Raw genomic sequence first — 25390 nt, forward strand, 5'->3', positions numbered from 1 at the left:
TATTTTCTTTTAACAGGGCAACAATTCTAATATCTACAATGATTGTTCAGTTATAATGATCAGCCAGCTGAACGGGGTATAACATATGCAGAACTCTTATTTCAACTCCGCGGGCGATTCTCTTTTTATTTACTCCTTTCCTTTGTTATGCTAGGACGAGATTTTCTACGGCCTGTGTCTAGAAGAACCATAGAAATGATAGCAGTTATAGTTGGCCTAAGGCTATTGTAACTACTCATGATAACATTTAACAAAACCAACCAAAGATAACCTGTCCGGCGGAAAGATATCTTGGTCGATAAATTCCTTAATTTATTCACAAAGGTCTTCATATAACAGTGTTTTGATTGGATATTTGTTATTGTTTGAGATGTTTCTCGTATAAACTAGAGATAATATTTTTATTGTTCCCCTACAAACTGTACTGTGGCTACATAAGCTTATTATTTTAGATAATCCTTTAAGAGTGCAAAATTATACTTGAGACTGATGCAATTGTCGACAATTGGATCAACTTGAACTCATGTTTTCGGTCTCCACAGTGACCCTAGTGCTTCTTTAAAATCTGTTTGCCAACATCATTCCCAATATGTCCACAAATCCAATAACTGCACATGTATTTGCAAAACATTTTGGACTTCGGACAAAAAAATGTCTGCAAATAAAACCTTCTGAAATTTTAAGTCTCCAAGATATGTACATTACAATATAATTTAACTTTTTTTCTCAGCAAAGTGTCAAAATTTGGCTAGAAATTTGTCTGAAATGAGATGAAAAATGTCTTAAATTTTCACATGATTAAACGTCCAAAATATAACATTCTAACTTTTCATATCTGAATTATTTTGCATGTAATGTAGAAGTTCAGTTTGTTTTTTTGTATAAAAAAGTGGTATAAATTTAATTAGATTAGGCAAAGAGTTCTCTTGGAAGTCATAAGAGCATGTTGAATGGGGATCCTTCTGTAAACTGATGTGAATTAGCATGGCATACATACAGTTAAATGTGTTTTTAAGCAACTTGCTAAAGTATAACTATGTGTTAAAGTTAGACACAGTTCAGGAATTTAACAAAAGCTTGTAACTGTAATAGTATTTAAGACTTTCTTTCTTTTTGGGAAAATCTTACTTTTAAATTTATTCTCTTTACATATTAAGCCAGTTCTGTATAAACACTGGTCATCCTTGTGTGGGTTTTCTATGTCTCACTAGTACGACTGAAACTGTTTCATTTCAGGGAAGTCGGGGCTGAATCAGGTGCTTGGTTTTTTGAGCAAGAGAGGAGAAAAGCTGATAGGCCACAGCTTTATGGCTCAGCTTTAGTGCGTGCTTCCTTCAGGAGAGCAAAGCCTAGTGCATCTCAGGCGAGAAATGGTTAGTATCATGGAAATTGCATTTATTGTAATTGAGCCTATACATCTACAGCTGTACATGGGTTACAGAGTCGCAGTGCAGCTAGTGCTCATCTCCCTCTTGGTAGTTATAGGTTTGATGCTGGTTCTTGCCTTGATCTGACACTGGTTTCTCCCCAGGTTCTCTAGGTTTCATCCCTCATGAGAAGTGACATTCACATTTACTTTGATTTGCATTACAGGACTTTCCTCCCATTTTTCTCTCCTTTTGTCCTCACATCCTTGCATCTGTGTCCTCGCATCCTCGCATCCTTGTGTCCACCCTCTCACATGCTCACATCCTGGCATCCTTGTGTCCACCCCCTCACATGCTCACATCCTGGCATTGTTCTCATGTCGTCCACATCCCCTCATATCCTCCTTGTGTCCTTGCATCGCCATCACTTCCTCTTGTCCTTGTGTGTTTCCATCCTTCTATCCTTGTGTCTTTCAGTCCCTGTGTCCCTCTGTCTCTCCTCTCCCTTCTCACCTCTGCCCCTCTGTCCTCCACCCCTCCATCCCTTCACCCCTCTGTCCATCCATCCCTCCATCCCCCTGCCACTCCTTCCCTTCATCCTTCTGTCCTTTTGTCCCACAGTCCTTCCCTCCCTTCTTCCATCCTTCCTTCCTTTGCTCAATTTTTTTTAACTAATCAATTTTTATTTCACATGTGCAACTTTTTGTTTTTTTGCAACTAATTGTGATATGTACATGCACATTTTCACATTGGCTCTGACATTTCTTGCCAGGAGTCAAAGATGGTGATCCAGGTTCACCCCCAGTGATCACACTCAATCTTAGCAATCATGGAAGACTTCACAGACCAGTGCCAGTTCACATGTCACGTCTGGCTGAGAAAGATGTGGAAGAAGAAGACAAAGGGGAAGAAGGACAGAGTGCTGTAGAGATAAATCAGAACTACAAGCAGTATGTTAAAGCAACCAGAGTTCCACAGAAACCAGAGGAAGAGCAACATGATCCAGATGAGGAAGAGAAGAGTTCATCCTCATCAGCTACTTCTACCCCTAGAGGTGAGAATTGTATTTTACAAAAGGATGTGAGTACCTAGTGGACACTACTCTGATTCTGGTGTACTGCAGTTGTTCTCATGCTCTGTGCTCACTTCACTTACTTTTTTCTTGGGAAAAAAAATGAAATGGCTGTGGACAGACTAACTTGTGCTTCATTCATTTGGCTGATTGTGTTAAACAGTTGAATCGCTCCCCCCCCCCCCCCCCCTCCTAAAATTTTATTCCAACTAAATATTTTTCCTTACAGTTGCCTTGGTAAGGAAAGCTTTGTTTCTATTTTGCATTGTTCAACTGCAGTGACTCAAAGTGCACATGTAACTCAGTGTAAGGGGTATTGAGATGTTGATCGCAGTAGTCCTAAGAGTGAACCAGTATCTAAGAGAACTTAATAGAGAAGATTTGTGCCATGGTTTTAGTTTAGCATCATATACTGTCATGACTTTGTTTTATTTTTATTGGGGTCCACCACTCATCCATTGCACCAGACTATACAAGCTATGTACATCTTTCTACACTGAGACCAGCTCTGTGCAGACTGTGTAACTTCAGTAACTTCAGTTAAAAGATCAATATTTGGGAAACAAGTGAAGTAGAAGTGAAACAGATGGAAGCATGCAATCAAACAGAATAATAGTGTTAATCAAGGACCATTGAGTCGTCATGGAAGAGTTACTGGAAATCAAGCCATGGCACTTTAGTTTGCACATCACCAGTTTCAGTTAAAAATCCTTCTCTGCTTTCTTCTGTTGAATTAGCTGCCTAAATGAACTGCCTCAAATTCAAGGATTTATGTCATTTTAATTTTTTTTAGTTTGCATTCATTTTATTTTTATTCCAGTTGCATTTTATAAGTTCATGATCAGTTCTTTTTTAGCATTCAAAGCTGAGATGACTTGATATTACTTCACATTCTTGAATTTGAGTGGTATGCAAGTTTAGAACATTTAGGGACCAGAATTCTGAAAGCTACTGACATAGACTAATATCATTAAGTTATATTATTTAACAGTAGTTAATATTACTAATAATTATTGGATGAGGTTGAGCAAAGAAGTGTTTTTTTTTTCAGTGGCGAGCAGATCAATCAATTATTATTTGGCTGAGACAAATACATGACTAATCACAATATTTTGCAATACCACAACCAATAAGTACTCTCTGACTGCTCAGGGAAGCAATCTGTCTTTTTTCACACAAGTACCCAGTGACACTTATGCATGAAAAGAATATTAGCTGCAGCAAAACACATAATTGACTGTGTTATGCATGAGCAGACCACTACTTGTAGGGAGTTATTTGCAGGTCACGTGGTAGGTGGGTTCTTGTCCAATGAGAAAGGAAGGAAAAATGCGTCTAATGATAATGTTAAATTATTGTAATAATTGGTATATTAATTTACTATTAAATATTATTTTGAATAACCTGAGTTTTTAAACAGAGGCCTACAAGTTTCAGCCTGGCAGGATAGGTGAAAATAACACATTTGCATTGTCTAATGATAAATGATGTTATGTAGGCTCACCTGTGAATGTTCTGGACAGTGATGTCTTTGAAGTCGCTAATCAGGAAGAGACAGTATTTGAGCACTTGAAAAACCAAGATCTTCACAAGATTGAAGTAGAGGAGGAGGCAGAAGAAGGAACAACAGAACAAAACGTGCCAGACTGGAAGGCAAATGTGACAAATGGAGATGCCATTGCTAATGGATACAGCATGGAGGAAGCTCAAGGTTACGAAGAAAAGGTGAAAGATTGGAGGAATGACAGAGAGGAGGAGAGTTCACATATTGACCAACAGCCGAAAGATCATCCAGTAGTCGAGGTCAAGACAAAGTGGCATGAGGTAGCAGATGAATGGGGTGGGACAGGAGACAGCTATGACCAACCAGCACCAGACAGTTACCTTCACAAGCAGTTCCTAAGTGTGAGATCAGTGTCACCAGATTCAGAGACAACTGGCGATTTTTTTACTCCCCTTACTACCCCCCTGCACTCTGGAACAGGGACTCCTGCCCTGTCAGATTATGGACAAAGTGATGGGATGGGATCAAGTTCTGATGTGTATGAGGATGCCGGGGATGCCACACCCGTCGAAGGAGACAGAACTCCTGTTTCAGAGCCAGAGAAGGATGGTAAGGAATTCCAATAAATCACTACACAGAGTAATTATAAACAAAAACAATCTTCTTGATACAAGCTTTCTGTTAGAGCTACTTAAATGTTGTTCTGGCCTGTTTCATTTTTTTTTCTGCAAGGTATGGTTTATTCCAGGAGGAAGTTAATTATCTGTCAGTGAGTTAAGTCAAGATATCTGTCAGATGCAGGGGTTTCATTTCAATGTTTTCAGCAGGAGGGTAATTGGCTTTTACAGATGGGCAAAACTTTTAAAACTGAACTTCTTTATAAGAAAACTTTCCGCTAGATGGTCAAACCAGGTGGGCAAAATCATCCTCACAGCCAGTCAGTTTCCCCGTTGCCTGGCCCCTAATGAAAGCCTTGAGATTTTGGCTTCCAAGTGTTTATGGCTCAACGATGTAATTTGATAAAATATGAAGGAATATAGTGTGTTCTACCTAGCATTTTAGTGTAAATGATTCTCTGTAATTGATTGACTCAGAATTGTTATGTTTTTACTCAGAGAGCATTGCAGTATTAGGTTCTGTGTATTATTCAGTTAGAAAATATGTTTTTAAAATCACCTACTACTTCTTTGCACCAATTTTTGCGGAAGGCCACATACATATATATACACGTGGAGTCGTGTACATACAGTACTGTTTAACTCAGTGTTCAATGAAATGTTCTTGCAGGCAGATTTACCACAACCAGTGTGCAATGAACAGTTGACTCATATTCTGACTGATCTGAGTTCCACACTTTACTTCCAGTTAATGTGGCAATATGAAGTAGAGTGCAATCCAATTGCTGTTTGCTCAAGTTGATTTGAGTCAAAAGCTCAAAGTATCAGTTCCCCTCTATGACATACCATACATTTCTAATGTTACCTTCAAGAATTTGGCAGTAGAGACAGAATCTCACGGTTAATAACTATTTTATTTCATCACATTCGTCACCTGTGTCAGACAATATGTCCTTATTAGTGAGGAAATATGAGATGTTGTCAGTCTAACTTAGGAAGTTAGTAAAAGAAGTTGACTATCAAATAAGTTGACTACTGTTGTACAGCTGGTTGTTTAAGCATTTTTAGTTTTGAGATCAACATCCATATTCCCCTTACAGCAAGAGTGCTGCAGCCATAACAGTGACTTCCCTTCTTTTTTTACACATCATTAATGTCATATTGAATGATATGATTATATGATCAATGACTAACTTTGAAATTTTTGCTAGACATGATCACGTGCTGCTGAGGTAATAGAGCGTTTTACAATCGAGTGTCATAAAACCAATACCAACGTAATTACGAACCAATTAGAGTACTTAGCAAATCTTTAAACCGTAGTAAAACCAAAACCAATGTAATCACCTGATTACTTTCGACACTCAATTGAAAACCGCTCCATATGCAATTCAAAAAAAAATTGTTATAGATGTAATCATTTGTTTCTGCTTGTTATTACTATCAGATGTGGATAACATTGGAGATGTGACTGTTACTAACCCTGAGATCAAGTGCACGAGTCCTGATATTGCTGAACCAGAAGAAGGACACACGACTCCAACACGTGATGATGATATTGACAAGGCTTTTGCCATGTATGAAAAAGATCACCCAGGCCCAAAATCACTTCAAGAACAACTTAATATCCTCAGCATGGTAAATGTCTTAGTTTGTAATGGAGTTTTTCACTCACTTCTGGCCGTCAAATTTTGAACTTTAATAAGTATTTCAAGTCCAACTTTTAGGTTTAGATCTTTCTCTGTCTTAAAAGTTCCAAGCGCTCTGAGGAAAACAAAAAACATATGTGATCTACTGCAGCCTAAAAGTGGGGAAACTTACTAGCGTTACATACAATCTGAAATTTTGGGGATCTCCTTGAATTGTGTGATGCAGCGTGAAAATATCGCATGTGATGGCGTGACGCGCACGTTACTTTTAATAATTTATTGGTTTTTCAGGTTAAAGGAATTACGTCACGGTTTGCGCATCTTGAAAAGCTTAGCCTAAATTTTTTAAGTTCGTCGTTTGTAATCCGTGTTAATCTTCTCCATCCTTAACCATCCATGTTCCTTTATGGTTTATTATTAATAATTCTTTTATTAGTGTTTTTCTATCTCAGCAAACTACTATTTTCAGGATTCCTTCAATTTAAAGGTAATTTTGTACGTGGCCAAAACAACTCAAAACACTGTGACTGAGCTAGTTGGGACAGGGCTGCCATGTCTTTGGCATAACAAGATCAACTACATGTATAATATATATTCTTTAACTGTATTATTTTTCAGGGTAGTCGTGAGAGTATTGTGAGTTATTACAGTGATGCCGGTGAAGGTCGGTTTGGCAATGTAGCTGTCACGGGTGAAGTGCTTTTTGGATTGAAGTACAACAAGCACAAACACCAACTGGAAGTACAGGTTCACCGAGCTAAAGACATCGCAGCCGCAGACGAGAAGAAAGGACGATCAGACCCGTAAGTACAGTACTGTATGATGTTGACACCGTTACTCAAGCCAGGACCAACATGACACTTGACGGTAAAAAGACCATTTTGGCTGCCTTGAATACAATTTTTTTGATAAAAGACTATTGTTTTTCCCGCTCAAGCTGAAAGTTCTTTTTTTTTGTCGATTTTAGGCTGAAAAATAAATATTCTTGTGAAGCTTCTTAAATCATAGTGTATGACATTTCCATTTTAGAATGTATCAACTACTCGTGTTTGGTGTCTAGATGGAGTTGAATTAATTTTGGAGTCAGACCGGAGGCCATAAAGCCCGATTTGGCACACACAACTTCTTGCAGAAATGTTTTTAGCATTGAACAAACGGCTAGTGCTGGTTCTGTTGTTGTTTGGCTAGTTTTGCCGTTTAGAGAGGGAAGAAAATTTTATACGGTTTAGTTAAAAACATGGAATTGTATTGTATTTACAAATTTTCAACACAAAATTACATTCTTTTCGAAATCTCAACCTCGGGTTTATTCGTAAAATATTCTTGAATTTTCGCAAATTTCAGCATTGATGTTCTTATAAAATAAATTCCAATAAAAAAATAGTATATAAAGCAAATAAATACTTGCAGGAATGCTCATATAAAGAAGAAGAATACCTCTCGAATTTTAGTGGAACTTTATTTCATTCTTGTTTTTTTACGATCTTTGACTTGAACTTGATAGCTCTCAACTTAGCAGTAACGATTGTCTCCTCTGTCGATAGGTATGTCAAAGTGTACCTTTTGCCGGATAAGACGAAAGGAGGAAAGCGCAAGACGAAGACAAAGAAGAATACTTTGAATCCAGATTTTGACGAAATTCTGACGGTAAGGAGTGTGATGTTTTAAGAACGCGTTTGTGGTCAGAGCGGAAATGACTTGCGAGCAGGAAGTGGTACATGGCGAGTCGTGCGAAATCCAAAAGCGATTTCATTGTTATGTGGGAGGTTGGGGCAGCGTGGCCGAGTGGCCAGAGCGCCGGACTGGAAATCCGGAGGTCGCGGATTCAAGTCCCGCTCTGACCACTAAGCTGGAGTTGTCTGCGTTCGCAGGCTACTTGTCAGATATCTAGCTAATTTAGCTAAGCGGAGGAAGTTCCTTTGTTACAACGGGGGTTTTTAGACTCGTTTTGTTTTGTGTTATATATCATTTGTCGTCGTAATATCGTGAGTTTTGTTGTATCTGGGTCGCACTGGACGTGTTTTGAGCTAAAACCTGTTGCTTTGTTGTCAGTTTAAAATAGGGTTTGAAGAGATGTTGACGCGCACACTTTGGCTGGCCATGTGGAATCACGACACGTTTGGACACAATGATTTCTTGGGAGAAGTGATGTTGCCTTTAGAGACTTACCAGGAGTCGGGCTTCAGCTGGGATGATCCCTCACCAAACTGGTATCCACTTCATGAGAGGGTAATTCACTCTATGCACCTATGTTATCAGCGATCTCGTCGTTTCTTTAGCAAGATTTCATTCTTATGTTCAGGGCTTTTTAGTCCACTTGCAAAGTTTTGCTAGTAAGATTTTTTTCCACTAGCAAACTGGTGAGACCACTAACAAATTCTTTCCAAATGTGTAGGAGACATGGATGATTCTAGTTCGCAAACGTTTGCTAGTGGATATTTTTCTCACTCGCAGGTTATCAAAATCACTCACATTTTGCGGGTTTGCGAGCGTTAATTTCGAGCACTGATGTTATCAGCGATTCCATACTTGTTGATTCAGTGTGAACGCGATACCGTCGTTGCTATAGCAAGCCTTCATGCTTATGTTCGCTTAGTAAACGTGAAGCACTTTTTTTCTACATGTATGTTACCATAGCGGCCAGAGCCATCCCTTATGTCGTACTGCGGAGATTTGACGGTGTCATTGATGTATGAGCCGGGCGAGGAGTCCAGCAAAGACAAGAAGAAGAAAAAGAAATCAGGCGGAAAGTTACATATCCAGTTGAAAGAAGCAAGGAACTTACCAGCTAAGGACTCCAATGGCTTCTCAGACCCCTTCTGCAAAAGGTACGGTATATTTGTTTCAGTGGTTAACGTAAGCCATTTACACAGGTGATTATTTTTGCAATGTATTGTTTGTCACGATTTTATTCTCGCGCTTGGGTAAACCCCAGCTGGTGGACACACCTTCCCACCTTCTTCGTAATGTTCAATTCCCATTGACTTGTATAACCCATCACCCCATGGCCTATGTACTTGACTTATATTTATATTGTTAGGAGACAACAGAATTTGATCTCTGTTACTTTGACGGGCTGTTTAACCCATCTTTTAGCGAGTTCTGATCTTAAACTTGAATCCTTGGTTTGGTTCTCACGTGGTTTTACTGGTTTTTCAACGTTTCCTCTTCTACGAGATGTCGATGAAGGAGACATGACATGGCCGCGCGGAGACACGGAAATTTCTCTTCGAGCGTTGAAAAACATTGCACTAGTGAGCGCAACGAACGAATCAAATATTTTTCAAGACTAGAAGAGAAATTGTGCACCTCCGAGTGGCCATGTAGTGTTCTATTTGTTATATAAACACCAATGAAATACCAAACCATTTCACTTTCGCTGCGACAGGCACTGTTAATTGTGTAACCATAACAACGGTGATCTTTTCAGGTGTGAAGCATGTTATTTTCACGTGTAAAGATGTCATGTTTTCGTGCGCAAGCTCAGCTGGTATTTCGCTGGTGTTTATATAATAAGAAGGCACCTCCCCTCTAGTGATCTGTATTCTTCTTCTCATCACATACACCCTTGACTTTGCATTATCACTGTTACGTGAAATTAGATTCTGATCATCGTTTACCGAAGTTTGGTTTGAGCCCAGCTTGGAAACCTTGGATTGGTTTGCCCATATTGAACTTTTGTTTTTTGTGATGGAACACTTGAAACTTGTGTCGCGGTACTGCGCATGCACGGTACGATTTTGATCGACACGAAATTTTACTGGAAGAATTTTAACGTAGTGTGAACGCTGGCCTGACCATCCGGTTTTATTCCTTTTGATTTACGATTATTTCTTTGGCATTTTCTTCCTCGGTAGTCTATTGGTTCTTTTATGTTATCATTTTAAGATCGCCACCGAAAGTAATTTTGGGAGTGTATTTAATATACGTTGACAATTAGCTATTTTTTGAAGTACTTGAGGAAACTCCAGATGTTTTCATATTTGTTTTCAAAAAACCAAAAATCACTTTTATTATAGATTGACATTTTTGTGATGAGATTTACAGTAGTTTTATGTTTTGCCGCTCTGCACGTTTTGGTGGGTTTTTTTTTTTTGTCTTAGGCAGAAGGAAAATCGCTGTATCTGCAGTAGACATCATAATTTGTCGTTTAAGTGCCAGTTTCAAGTCAGCCAAATTCTAATCATTCACCTTGCATGTAGAAGTATAATTTTGCAATGTCTATTGTGTTTTTTTAGGAAAATGCAGGTGCTATGTGTTGCCGTGACTTTTTAGTCCTTTATACTGGATATTCCAATCGTACGGCTATATAGATAGCAATCAGCGGAAAGAGCGGTATAAATTCAAGGCGTATAGTGAGAGACTTTTCGTTGTTCTTTCAAATTCAAATTTAGTGTTTGACAAGGTAGATGACTGGATTCCGGTTTCGTGTTCTCAAAATTAAGGTACCAGCAGTTTTTATGATAAGTAAAATAGTTTGAAGAGTGGCAGCGTCATTTTAGAGCACTGTTCACGAAGCTTAAATCATAATAAGTCCAGGCAGTATTGATATTGGTATCATATAGTAACTCACGCAAGGAAAAAAATCAAGGCTTGGTTTTTTTTTTTCATCAATATCGATATCTAAAAGTGTCTTACAGCCGCTTAACAACAAACGTGGCTGATTTGAGGATATACTTCAGAGCTGGTTCAAAAGCTGGTCATTTGGATCACTTACAGTTTCAGCTGTCGCAACTAGCCTGCTGATGAGACGACTATGAAATCACTTTGTCTTTTTGTAAGAGATGTGGTCAGTAGCCAATCAAGTATTTGTCTTCAGTTTTGTGATATTATAAAGGAGACGGTTTTTCTCCATCTTGTGGTCCTCTGCTCTGTTGAGCAGTAGCTTGTGAACAGGTCCCCGGTAAGGACAAAACAAAAATAACATTCGCGAGCAGACGAGTGCGAAAAAAATTAGACGAGCGAAGCGAGCCGAGCGTGTATTCCTTCCCAGTCTGCTACCGGCTAACTCTGCCCGCCTGTTTTTCTTTGCTCTATGACTCAATCGGGAGCCTGACTAACGAGCCGCCGCTGATTTTTTAAGGTGAAAATGTGCTCTGCTGTAACCGTTGACAACCACAGGCTCATTGGGTTATTAGTGTCGTGTTTCTGCGGGCACTTTTCACAAACAGAAGAAATTATCCGTCCTTGTTTTGTAAACAGTTACTATTGTTAATGAGATTCCTGTCATTTTCTCCAGTCGCTTTTTATCAGTGTCCGTCAAATTCTTTTCACCGCTTCATTTGCATTGCTTAAACAGTTCGTTATATGCGCCGTTATTTTGGCTAGAGAATCAGCTGAACAAAAACGACGAGGCTATATTTGGGTTAAATTCAACATTTCTTTGCGAAGAGGACCTAGCAGTTCTGTCGTTCTGCGCCAGACGTTCGCTGGACTAGCTCGGGTGTTGGTCGTAAGTTTTTCTCTTTATTTCTTCTTCATCATAAATGTTTATTTTAAAATAGCACTATTTTACAGCGTCTCCTGTTTTATTGGTGGCAGATGTTGTCATATTTTCGTATTTCATCTTCAACACTGTGGGCTTTTTGACACTTGGCTCGGTGTTTTCTTATTAGAGATTTCTTTGAAGTGTTCGCTACGTCTTCATGTTTTTTAAAATGATATCGAGATGTATTTGAGTAACGAGTTTTGTTATTCATCAGCTCGTTATTTCAATGGATCATTCTAACAGCGAACAAACCGTAAATCATTGTTTCCTCTATTCCTGGTCTAGCCGGAAAAAATGTGTTTGTGTTTTACTTCCATAAAATGTAATTTGCTTAGAAATGGTGTCAGCAATGTTTGAACAAGAAGAGCTTTTTTGTATCTGTTTTGCTTGACCATCGTCACGCAAGGAATCGAAGAAAGCTTTATGTAACAGCTTAAATAGCGGCTTAGAAGTACACTGTCTTTTAGCACCGATTATATTTTTGGTGGAAAGACAATACATGAAAGCTAATTATGTCGAATTTTTTTCCTGCACTTGGTCGCATATTGGCGGACTGTACTATCGCTTGTGAGCTTTGAATACCTCCAAGTATGTGACTTAAACATGCTCACCGAGAAAAAGTTTCCGTTTGTTCACCATGTCGACCATCGAAAAGAGGTTTTGGTTTGCGAGTTATGTCGCAACAACGACCCGTGTCATTTAAACGATATATACTTTTTTTCCTTTTAAGTTTTCAAAAAATAACATTTGCATTGACTTTGTTTTGCTATCTAACCGATATGCGCACTCTGTATTTTAATTAAAAGCCAGCTGCCCGAGATGGGTTCTTTTGTGATTTTAAGTTTTGCTTTATGTATTATTCATTGCTCGTGGGATAGACAGTACTTTAAACACCTGGTTTTATCACTTGACAGTGCTATTATTGACATGTTATTTTTGCCAGCGCTTTCGATCAAACAGTTTACAGAATTACTTTTCGTTATATTGCGTCTTTTTGAGTTACTCGTGTGTGTTTCATATTATTGAATTGTCATATTTATGTCCAAATACATCTTGTGTTCCGTTAAGTTGCTTACGACTCGGCAGTTGGGCTCAAGTTTGGTTACAGTTAACATTTTCTTAAGCATGGACCGTCTGGTTTTCAACGGAGACTGTTTTGTGGTCAGTGTGGCCTCTTGTACGCATAACATGGTAGCAGTGACCGCATTGGAATTCCACAAATGCTTCTTTGAAATTCCAACAATTCTTCGTCTTGAGTATTGATGTATGTACTTTACTTTTCACTTTTAAACCATGATGTGTTTTCGCTGCCTAAAAGCCATACCAAATCCTTGAGATTTTAGCAGCACAGTACCGTTCAGGTTATTTTTGTAAGAACAAATTAAAAATAAAAACATGTATAGCCAGGTAGTTTTACATGTAAAAAGATATTAAAATCCTCCCTGCTTTAGTTTAAAACTGTGTGATGATTTTTATCAGTAAGTTCATGTAATTACGTGTTATTTATACTTAGTCATGAGATCATGCTTTTGTTGTTCTATTTCTCTTCCCTCCCCTTCCCTTCCCTCCCCTCCACTCCCCTCTCTTCCCCACTCCTCTCCTCCCCTCCCCCCTCTGCCGCTCCCCTCATTTCTTGGGTTAGTCTATTCGTACATGTTTCTACACCCTGTCATATTTAAAGGAATGGTTTCTAAAGCCCGAAATGGTTTTGTGACAAATGACACACGAGTAACAAGTGCAACATTCTCGATGCTACAGTTGTGTTTTTGCATTAAACTTCTGCGTTACCAACAGTTACCTGTTACCTGACACGAGTAAAAAGACCAAACACAAAACTGCGGTCGCCAAAAAGAATCTGAACCCCGTGTGGAACCACTCTTTCTGTTATGAAAACCAGACCATCGACGAGCTGAGGAACCGCGTCTTAGAGCTGACCGTGTGGGACTTTGACCGAGGTTCTAGCAACGACTTTCTCGGGGGCTTGCGGTTGGGTTTGGGAAATAACACCGAGCCGTGGGACGATTCACAGGGACTGGAGATACAGGCGTGGCAGATGATGCTTGACAGACCGAACCAGTGGCATGAGCATACACTGAACCTGCGATCGAGTATGGACAGCCAAATAGACTGAGCTTGCTCGCGTGCTGTTTAGACTTTTGTCTCTGCGGTAAGAATGGCGCAGTTTGACTAGAAACTAACCACGGAAAGATGCTCACGTAGTGAACTTTGAAATCTACCAATGAGGACTCATAGTGCTTCGAAATGTTTCTGTTCAGCAAGCAAGAATGTTATTATAGAATATAAAAAAAGCCTGAGTAGGCGGTTGGCAACCACAAAACTTCGTCCTGTGAAAAAGATTTCTCCCCTAAAAATTCAAATTTACAGTAGTAGCTCTCTTAAGTTAAATTTTGTAACAGGCAGTTCAAGCTACTGTCGACGTTTAGCGACGTCTTTCGTAATGGGGTTAAATAATTTACGGAGATCTTTCAGAAGAGTTCTTCCGAGACAAATTGTTAACGTAAATTTATTAAGTTATTCAACATTTTTTGGCAAAGGTAAGCAATTTGATAGATTCGCATGGTACAGAACAATTTTCTGTGAATACTAAATATTTTTGTCATCCACATTGTATACGTCGAAGGCGTTTTTGGCAATAATAGTCGCAGAATTTCCAGGGTATTTTATACAAAATTGTCCTTTGTCTAGTTTTTCAAGATCAGCATATTTATAAGTTAATATTCATGAATACGCATGAACTTAAAAATGTTGCCTCTATAAATTATTGTTCATCTGTGCTAAATGTTTCTCCGGGAAATCGTGTTCAGTAGCTAGCGGTTTTCTCTGGACTGTCGAACAACGAAGGCGAGTGTGAGAAGTGATACATCAAACACGAAAGACCGTGTTTGACCACATGTCCAAACACCGAAAAGAGAGGTGAAAATACGACGCGTAGCGGAGTATTTTCAACGAACTTCGAGGTGTTTGGAAATGTGGTCATACACTGTCTTGAGTGTTTGATATATCTTCTCAATCGAAACTAAAACTAAGGAGAAAGCGGAGAAATCAAATCGTTAACATTTATGCTAATTAAAGAGTTTGAGAAAAAAAAAATCAAACACGTCCAGTCACTGTAGGCAGTCTTGAGAAACGCGCTAGTGCTCTGTAAGCTGTACGTTGTTTTATCTTCAAAAGCAGATTAGATGGATTCGTTAGGGTAATATGAAGATTAGATAAGAGTTTCGCTGAGCACGAGGTTTTGGCTGCAATTTTAGCAACATAGTGTATCGCTATGGTTCATGAAAAAACTGAGCAGTATGTATTGTATTCTTAAGTTTGGTAAGATTCTCTACGAAATTAAGGAATCCACATTAATAATCTCTGGCTAGTGCATTTTCTCGAATGGCAACCACCAGTCCAGTAGGTTCCTACCAAAATTGAAGAACCTATTTTTAGAGAAGCAAACAAGTCAAAGTAGTCATTCTTTGTTAACTATTTTGTAATGTACGTTCATATTGATATTTGAGAAGTCTGAAGCACTTTGAGTGTCGCTCTCATGTGACCTTGTCAGTCATGAACAAAGGTCACTTTGCAGTGTTCTCCAAAGAGCCTGTTGACTTTAGAAGCATTATTATTGCGACCATTTAACGCCTCTTCTATTATTTATTGCGTAAATGTGTTTATGTGAAGTGGGCTTGGTTTTATTAATATTGCTAATTATTTTATACATGTATTTCTACCTGTTATGTATCTGTGTGATACTGATATATTTTGAACGACCCATTCCCTCGAGGTCTTTTGTAAGTCGATGTTACTCAAGAATGTGTTCAAGTGAAGTGAGCCTTGTATTATTAATATTAATAATAGCTTTATATTTTCTATCTGATATGTATTTTGGTTAATGCTTATGTATTTTGTACGACCCACCCCTTAGAGGTCTTTTGTAAGTCGAAGTTACTCAGGACTAACTTAAGTATATTTAAAATATACTAACCCTACTGTGATTGTGATACATTGTCTTTGTTTTCTCTAATTTTTACATCATTGTGCAGATGATCTAAGGGTGATCTGTCATTGAAATGTCATGGGCTTAACAAAACTGGCATTGCCATCTCCGATTCTGCCTACTATGACGTAAGGGTGTGATCACCTTCTCTCTGTACTACTTATTGTACGGATTAAACCATTTCTTCTCTCTCCAAGTTAAATACAGCTAAACAGGGTGAAGAATTGAAATCAAAACTAACTGATCACTTAATATTCATTTATGTATATTTAAGTTCATGTAAAACACTATGGCTATAAATGTAAATCTCGAGTCGTTGTGATATACTGAAAGAATATCTTCTTAATTGACCAATTTGTATTTAACATGTAAGCGCTAAATAACGTAAGTATGCCAAGCATTGTAAACACGGAGGAAATTCTGTCAGGAAATAAAAATATAGCCGGATAATGAAATTGAATTATTTCAAAGATGTAACATGTACACACCGATGTTTAAACCATCCCCAACCCTCTTAATGTTACGCCATAGATACAAGAATATTTTTATACATTAAAACATATGAAATTAACAAATATACTCCTAAATATATTTGTAATCTATGATGACATCCAACCCCACCCCACCCCTAGTATATAACACAATGTAAACTTGAAATATTACACCATAAACGTAATATTGTTCATACCTAAAAGATGTTAATCCAAAAAAATATGCAACTTAATAAAGCGAGGCAAAATATGTTGATTCATGATAAAATCCCATCGCAGCCTACCCCCAACTTGGGATGCAGCTTAAACGTCTAATATTACAACTTAAACATAACATCGTTCATGCCTAAGCATATAATCCAAACAAACATGCAACTATATAAAACGAGACAAAACGACAAAACTCCATGATTAAACCCATTCGTCGTTACTCCAGCTTGAAAAGCAACGGAAACTTGTAATCTGACACCATAAGCATGATATTGGTCATGTCTCAACAACTAATCCAATTAAACATAGAACGTAATAAGGCGAGACACTCAATAGTATTTAAAGTTGTCCATGCTAAAAACCAAATTTTCATCTTGTGATGCAACTTAAACATGTAATGGTACTTCTCAAACTCATTAATAATTCATCAAGTTAAAACAAAGGAAATAATGACCGTGACGGTGTTTGGATATCTGATCTTAATTAGCATAGATTTTTACGATTTTATCTCTCCGTTTTCTCCTTACTTTTAGTTTCGATTGAGAAGATGTATCAAACCCTCGAGACAGTGTTTGACCACATTTCCGAACACCTCGAAGCTCATCAAAAATACTCCGCTGCGCGTCGTATTTTCAACCCTCTTTTCGGTGTTTGGAAATGTGGTCAAACACGGTCTTTCGTGTTTGATATTTTACATCATACACCCTACACCAGATTCCGCTAACGTCTTTAATACATTGTTGTTGTCACCCAGTTCAGATCATGTGATGATTTATTTGGGAGGTTACAATTATTCTGTTTGTACATATTCCCATGCAATCAGTTGCCTGTGACAAATTGCACAATTGTAACCTCCCAAATGAATCATCATGTGGTCTGAATTGCGTGCCAACAAATAACACAGAGAAAAATCAGTTGTAAACACGTAGCTGAATCTGTCTATTACGAACAAATTTCCTAAACCATACAACTGTGTATATCAACACAAGTAAGGAACGAATTATGACGCTGAACTAGGAGAACTGGGCTACCGCTCACAACTGAAACAAATGTAGCCTTTTTCAGTCGTTCAGTTAGTTGCGGCGCAGCGCGAAAAAGTAAAAAAGCGCCGCGCTTTTTTTCATTTTTTTGCGCACCGTTTTTTCGCGCTGCGCCCCAACTAACTGAACGCCTGGAAGAGGCTAAACAAATGCGGTCAGACCGGGGCCAGAGAAAATCTGCGATCAAATCAAGTCGGGAAAAAAGCAAGAAATCTGGGTAGGAACCTGGCTCGAGCTGCAAGCAATTAGAAGTGGTTTATCCTGCCTTATATACCCCTGTATTTCGGCTTCATTTATGTACTCATTCGTCCGAAATAACATGTTATGTCATAAGGAAACATGGTTAGGGGAGCAGGGATGGCACAGTGGTGAGTGCACTCCCCTCTTACCAATATGGCCTGGGTTCAATTCCGGCCCGGTACAATATGTGGGCTGAGTAAGTGGTTGGTTCTTGGCTTGCTCCGAGGATTTTTCTCTGTGTGTTCCGGTTTTCCTCCCTCCAGAAAAAAAAACCAGCATCTCCAAATTCCAATTTGACCAGGAAAGAGGACCCGCCTGAACCCAAGCGATTAAAAGGCTAACGTGGCTTCCTCTCTAAATATTGTAAATATATTTAGATATTTTAATAGTTTTAATTTGGAATCATAATTGAAATGAAAAGATAATAAAGGAGGCAGCGTGGTCGAGTGGTTAGAGCGCCGGATTTGAAATCCATAGGTCCCGGGTTCGAATCCCGTTCTGATCGTTATCTGATGTTGTTCTCGGTAGCCCCGGGTTCAATTTCTCGGCTGCGCTTGTAAATAGCCAACTGGTCTGCCTCCCGCCAGCTGGGATTCTTAACCTAGTTATGTTCATTTGAATATCTATTTATCATTGTTTGTTTACACTGGTCCTGAAAAGCCCCAGTCGGGAGTGGCCAATTATATGGTATACATACAATGCCCAAGTACAGGTTATAACGTTAACCGTCTAGGATGTCATTACATCAGGTCATGAATTTTTTTTAGTTAAACTAATGATAAAACTGCGACATCGTATGCTCTGTTTTGAAAAGCAGTAAAACTTAAAACATGGTTATGTGTTACATTTAAACACATAAAATAACGCTGCCCTGTTATTTACATTATCATAATCTGTAATTTCTAGAACACCATGTTCTTCTTAACAGTAATTTTTTGGTGGATATGATAGTTGAATAAAACACAACAAGCTGACGTGATGCTTTTACATCATCTATAAATATCCAAGGCAGGTGTTCTTCTCTCTAATTACTTTAATTTCACTAACACTAAATTTATTTGTTACCGGCTTATTAATGACTAAAGGAAAGCTGCTATACTAAGTTCATTTTGCTAATCCAGAAAATAACCCTTGGTGCAATTATGATTTTATTTTGGAGGGGTAGGTGTGGGAGTTGAATTGACTTTAAAAAAATAAATATGTTTAATAGTTGTTTCCTTGACATGTAATAAACAAACAAACAGAAGGCTGCTATGTTAGAGCAACCTACGTTTATTTTACTTATCCATAAATAACCAAAACAAGGTTCTCTTTTTTAAATTGTTTTTTTTTTGTGATGAAGATATTTATAGCTCATAGACGTAACGTGTCTAATTAAATGATGGATTGACTGATGTTAGTCATAAATGCTAATCCAGAAAATAACCCTTGGTGCAATTATGATTTTATTTTGGAGGGGTGGGTGTGGGAGTTGAATTGACTTTAAAAAAATAAATATGTTTAATAGTTGTTTCCTTGACATGTAATAAACAAACAAACAGAAGGCTGCTATGTTAGAGCAACCTACGTTTATTTTACTTATCCATAAATAACCAAAACAAGGTGCTCTTTTTTAAATTGTTTTTTTTGTGATGAAGATATTTATAGCTTATAGACGTAACGTGTCTAATTAAATGATGGATTGACTGATGTTAGTCATAAATGTGTGGAAAGAAGACTGTCAAGTGCAGTTATTAATCTAAATATTCAGAAAAAAAAAAGTAATTACAATGGACAATCACAAAGGGCAAAGACAATCCAGTGACTCAACCAGCCAAAACTCGAACCAACTGAATATAGCTGCCAAGCATGCGCACTAAGCGCTGGGAACATTATATGAGCAAGCTGCGATGCATCCTCGTCCCAGTGCTACTCGTTTTAAAGTGTCGTTACAGGACCAACAGGACCTAAATAAACGGAGGCTCTGGGGACGAGAATGACCGAGATGGGTCTTGGTTTTACTTCCGATTGGATGGGAAAGTGGCGCGAGACTTTCAAACCAATCACAAAGTTTAGTTATGCAATCGAACGTAACAAAAAAATACTCAAGACAAATGCATGTAACCAGTGATAAAGGGAGGGGGGTGGGGGAATGCTGGTTGTCCTGATCGGTCTAGTAATTGGTGGGAATATTTTGTTTTTAACTTATCTTAGAAAACCGTAAAAAAAAAAAAGAAAAAAAAGAAAAGAAAAGAAAAGAAAAATTAAGCCAAGTGATAAACGATTTTTGTTTATTTAAAAATAAAAACAGAAAAAACACCTCTGAGCTTTGGAAAATCAGATAAAGTATTTCAATTTTGGCAATGAAAACCACGGCATTTTCGATGTTCGCGTCTGTGTAAAATTTTGATTTTATTTTCTCAAGTTTTCAAGCCTTCCGATCATTAGACGAAGTTTCTGCTCCCATGCAAAATTTCGCAGACATTTACCATTTATTTTTCCAACCAATTTACCTTCTCCTTTGGGGCTCGAAGAATCGGGGTACAATATGTATTCATAAGATCTTGAAATTGTTTATACCTTGCGAAAATAAAGCAACTTAACAACCATACAAGGCTTCTCTGAAAGTTCCAATGTAAAATCGAACCTTTTTTTTAGAGAACTTTCAGCGCGTGCTCCTTACGCATTTTTGGCAAATAATCGACACCTGTATTTAACTGTGCTTTTTGGATCTTTTAGCGTTGAAGTTTCGGAATCAGATGACTTAACAAATACAAGAAATTGGACCGTGATTAGAGATTTATCTACATGCAAACATGAAAATAAGAAAGTAGCGTAGTGAACCTTTGCAAGCCGGTCAGCTGTTGCGTCAGTGTCAACATAGAAAGATGACCATAAACAGCACTAGAGTCATATAAGAACACAAAGCCTCTTGCTTAAGACAAGTATGGTATTTGTAGACACAGCACCAAAAAACCTGTCTACCGTAATCTATTCCATTGTCACACCGGTTGTTGTCAATAAACACTACTTTATGAAGAAGAAGCAATAAATTTCCCATTACCGGATGTTTACTTCAAAAAAAGAAAAAAGGCTTCTCTTTTTGCTCATAATATGATTTTAAAGACACGGGAATATTGCGTATCATGAATAATTGATTGTGCTTTCGTTTTTATTTACTGATAAATATATATATTTTTTCATTTTCATCGAGGAATAAGTTTTTTCTTTTCGTCTTTTAATTTCAAGCTTATCTTTCGTATGAAACGAAAATCCGGTTTAATGGTCAAAATATTTGAACAAACTCAACAATAAAAGAGCAGTATGTGGTCCTTTTTTATTTCCTTTTTTTACGGTTCAGAAAACGAAATTTTTGTTATTTGCACTCTGATGGTGTCACTAATTCGTTTTCTATGAGATTTTGTTTTTTGTTCTTTTGCAATAGCATTATTATTGATTTGTTTTGCACTTCGAGTCTTCTATAAAAGTTATCTTTCGGGTACCTTAGATGAGCTTTCAGTAATGTAAAACATTGAAGCCAGTCAGTTATCATTTGTATAATTAACAACTTTTAGATAATATTCCAATTTCAGTTATTACTGAAAACTGGCACCTTTTTTGACGTTATAATGTGAAAAGAGAACTTCGACATTTTGGGTTGCAAAGCTATCAAATGTAATTGTTAATTAATGGTGCAGTGATGGAAACACGGGTAAGGCCTGTAAGACCTTAGACGTGGAGTGAGTCGACTAAAATGTCTCCATGCCCAATCGTATTAACGTGAAATGATTACCATAACAATTAAAATCTTGGCTTTATAATCATCTAGAGCTACCAGCACGACTGTAATGAACAACCATGGCGAACAGAAGCGGTTGTTAAACAGCATTTTATAACCACAACTGTTGATTCATAATTAAAGTTTATAAATTCAGTTTCTACAATCTGTTCGTGTGCGCATGTATTTTGGGTTAGGACCATTTCAAAATTGATTGAAAAAAAAAAAAAAAACATCTTTTTTGTTCCTTTTCTAACGCCAAAGCAAATGTTTTACCACAGCTGTAGAAGGTATTTTGAAAAAGATTTCTTAGTTTTGTTATACATAACGTCCTTTGGGACCGCACGTGTTTGTGAACTGTGCTAAATCGCGAGAAATGAGCGTAGAAAGGAGCACGGTTTCCAGACAACGTGAAAGTCCTCCAGAAATTGCAGACATATTAAAATTTGATTGGTGCAAAATTCAAATTTTGACGTGGGGTTTTGTGTTGCTTGCATACTTGTTTATTCATGAGGACGGCCTATCGCAATATATATGCGAAAATTTCGGGAGCGTTCATTTTGTTCGGTGAATTAATGTTAAAATTTGTTTGAGTTTCCGACAAACCGTTAATAACAACTGCAAGTCGAAGCAGATTTGAAGCGGGTTGAATTGCCGGAAGTTTCTAGTAATATGGAGCATTTTAGTCGGCTGTTACCGTAAGTTACATTAACAGTTTATGACGATCGATGTACTGTGTTAAATTTGTTATCATGTCATTCTTGCCCGTGTTAACCTTTCGTTTTCTGGAATTTCTTGGACTGGGCAACCAGGGTCACCAATTTCACAGTTGCTCACATTCATGCAAGCAAAACTTTCAAAAATTTGGCAAACCGATAATCAACTTGCGATCACCGCTACAGTGTAATTTCCTGCCGTCAAAATGCTTATTTAAATTTTTCCTGATGCCAGAGAAGTTCCTGCCGAGATAAATCAGTCAAGAAGCTATCTATCTCTAAAATTAAAACCTGTAAACTGCGAGAGGGCGAAAATTCTTCTATCGGAAATCGTACGCTATACTAAATTTAAATCAAAAGTCGGACGAGAGTATTAATCGCCCTGAACGTAAAATTCGAAACGTAAATGCGATATTACTCACAGAACATTGTGTTTTAGCTATCGCCCTAAATGCACTTCTATGATAGTCACACATATTTGGGAACTGAAATCCTCAACTTAAGCAATATTAATATTTTTATACCGATCGCGTTATCTTTTATTTTTACCACCACTATTTTTTTCAAAAAAAAAATATAGACCGACTGTTGTTACCGATTTTCTTAGGTGCTTTTGTGACAGGTCTAATCAAAACAAAATGTGTAAGCTGAATATGTGGAAATATAGTTTTTAAAATTTATCGTAAAAACTACGATCCTAGAGAAAAAGGAATCTACTTGCGTCGAAGTACAATTTTCGTTTTTTTTTTTGTTTTTTTTTTTGAGCTGCAGCAAGTTGTTTGTGCTGAGTTATGTCACAAGATGTCGCCGACGGTAGAACAGTTTTTTAAATAATTATTTGCTTGACAGAGAAGAGGGCATAAGTTATATAATGAATTCCTACATCATACTTCCAAATCGTTTTCTGAACACTAAGAATATCTCGTTAAATGTAGCTGACTGCTCGTAACATCGCAGCAGTTAAGACAACAGAACGTGACAGAAACACAATTTACACCCAATTTTTACGGCTCCAGAAGGAGAACATGATGACGATACTCAATTTTAAAGTCAACTTAACCACTAAGCACCTGTTAAATGTGGACTATCTGTCGAGGTAGACGTTCTATTTTTCCTTATGGTCATTACACAATTGCACGAAACAAATTGGAAAGTATTAGTTGGCAAATCAGTCGATTTGAAAAAGAGAGCTGGAAGGGACTAAAAGAAGCTGTGTTAATTCGCTTCTTTGCGGGAATGTAAATGGGTAGTTATTCTGGCGGCCTCCATGTTTTTTCAAGTTTCGACCGTGTTAAACCTTGTCATTACTGTCAATTCAAATTGTGCGAATATTTCCTTTAAAAGTATGCCACCCGTTGTTGAAGTACAAGGCGGAGCTTTGTGGTTGTCGTTTTGTTATTGAGGTATCTTTCTTGTCTCGACTCGACTGTTCTCGCCATGATCGTGTTTTCCTCTCGGTAAAGAAAATAAGATCGCGACATAAATTCACCCAGACTTTCCGAACGTTTGGACAATATATTTAGATCAAGTCTTAAGAAAATGTTTTGTTATTAGTTCATTTCCGAGGTGCATTTGCGTCAGTTTCAGAACAAGCCTTCTTGCGAAATTTGCGAAATGTATGTTGCGCGTTCAATTTCATGCATATCAAACGCACTTTCATAAGAAAAGTTTTGTACTCGTTTGAAAACAGAGGCAAAAGGTAATTCGGAAATGACCTACTGATTAAAATCGATTATTAAAACCGATTATTTCACTGATTCATATTAACTAAATTGCAGTAAAAACTGCAAGAAATAGCTGAATAAAGATTACAGAATGAGATTATACAAACAGGTGAAAAAATATTGGAACAATGAGAAATATATTTCATGGGATAGTAACAACAATTTAACGGTTAAAAAGCCGTGCAAACTGTCTAAAGTAAAATTTTGCAAACAAGACTGAAGCCTCTATTGGCGGACAACCGACTTAAAATATGCAATATTGTTTCTGCAAGTTGTCGAGAAATTAAATTTTTTAAACGAAAAAAAAGCTAAGCCACTCGTGAGGTGTGAATGGAATAAACAGCGTATTTACTGATATCCTTCAACTGAAATGCAGCTTTCTCCTGCACAAGAACTTATCACGTAACACTTCAAAACCTATCTGTAATTCCCAAGGGCAACGAAAACTCACCAACTCATTTGGGCAACAGCAGCATAAACTGCAACAGGTTTGCATAGAAACGGCGATAAAACAGCGTGATAACGAAGAGCGCTAGTGCTTTGAGATTGTGGAGTAAAGCTGAGCGTTTATCTGTTGTTCTGGACTTATTTGGGAGTCAACCATTTATGCATATGACTCGAAGAAGGATACCTCGACGTAAAGTGTAAATTTGATTTCGACAGCCGAACACACAGTGTTTTAAAATTCATGCCGTTTTAAAAACTTAGGCAACCGGGCATAACGGAGGAAAATTCAGACGATAGTTAAGATAACAGAGTGCACTGTTCATTTTCGGCCAACATTCTGTGTTCTCCGAGGCTTCACCAAGAGCAACATTAAGAAGCCGGCTTCGAGGAAACCAAACTAAGTAACCCTTTTATAAGGCTTCTATGTAATGACCAATTTGCTGGGTGCGTTATGATTGGCGGTTTATTTGTGGGATGTAGTGTGACTCGGGCAGGGGACGGGAGTCCAATTTTTTTTTTTTAAGGAGCTCAGTCACAGTATTTTAAGTTATTTTGGCCAAATACAAAATTACCTTTAAATGGTAGGAAACCTGAAAATAACAGTTTAATAAGATAGAAAAACACCAAAGAGATAATGATAAACCATAAAGGAACAAGGATGGCTAAGGATGGCGAAGATTAACACGGATTACAAACGACGAATTTGAAAAATTGAGGCTAAACTTTTCAATATGCGCAAACCGTGACTGAGCTCATTTAACCTGGTCTGAACTCGCGTCGCCCGTTCACGATGCATTTCGTCGGTAACTGGTCGCGCGGTGCTTCATGGTTAGGTTGCGAAATTCGAGCGCAAGAGAACCATAACTCCACGCGCACCGCGGGACACCTGGAGACGAGGCAATCGATCTGTAAAACAGTGAAGAATTCCTTTCAAGAGAGAGGACCACCACAAATCATATGAAATGAGGCTTATTAAAATTGATGCTCGTCCTTTAGACTCAATGCTGAAGAGAGAAAATAAGTTCTCGTGAACGACTTCAAGGCGACTGTTTTGTGTTTGCGGTA

General features: G+C 37.8%; 2 protein-coding genes across 3 annotated transcripts in view; both read left to right on the forward strand.

The window, feature by feature from the left end:
* The window catches only part of LOC145481019 (peroxiredoxin-4-like), a 254197-nt gene that overhangs the window by 159318 nt on the left and 69489 nt on the right, over nt 1-25390 (forward strand). The gene's annotated exons all lie outside the window — the stretch shown is intronic.
* Nucleotides 1-25390, forward strand: part of LOC145481006 (uncharacterized) — a 36554-nt gene that overhangs the window by 881 nt on the left and 10283 nt on the right. The window contains exons 3-10 of one of the 2 annotated variants that reach the window (XM_081459367.1): nt 1237-1373; nt 2140-2421; nt 3938-4552; nt 6008-6198; nt 6828-7012; nt 7754-7856; nt 8262-8438; nt 8847-9037. In XM_081459367.1, the coding sequence (XP_081315493.1) occupies nt 1237-1373; nt 2140-2421; nt 3938-4552; nt 6008-6198; nt 6828-7012; nt 7754-7856; nt 8262-8438; nt 8847-9037 (1881 nt within the window). The remainder of the gene's footprint in view (nt 1-1236; nt 1374-2139; nt 2422-3937; nt 4553-6007; nt 6199-6827; nt 7013-7753; nt 7857-8261; nt 8439-8846; nt 9038-25390) is intronic. The other variant, XM_081459368.1, reaches the window with a different exon arrangement.

Source organism: Orbicella franksi, chromosome 3 (genome assembly GCF_964199315.1).
Source record: "Orbicella franksi chromosome 3, jaOrbFran1.1, whole genome shotgun sequence".
NCBI lineage: Eukaryota > Metazoa > Cnidaria > Anthozoa > Scleractinia > Merulinidae > Orbicella > Orbicella franksi.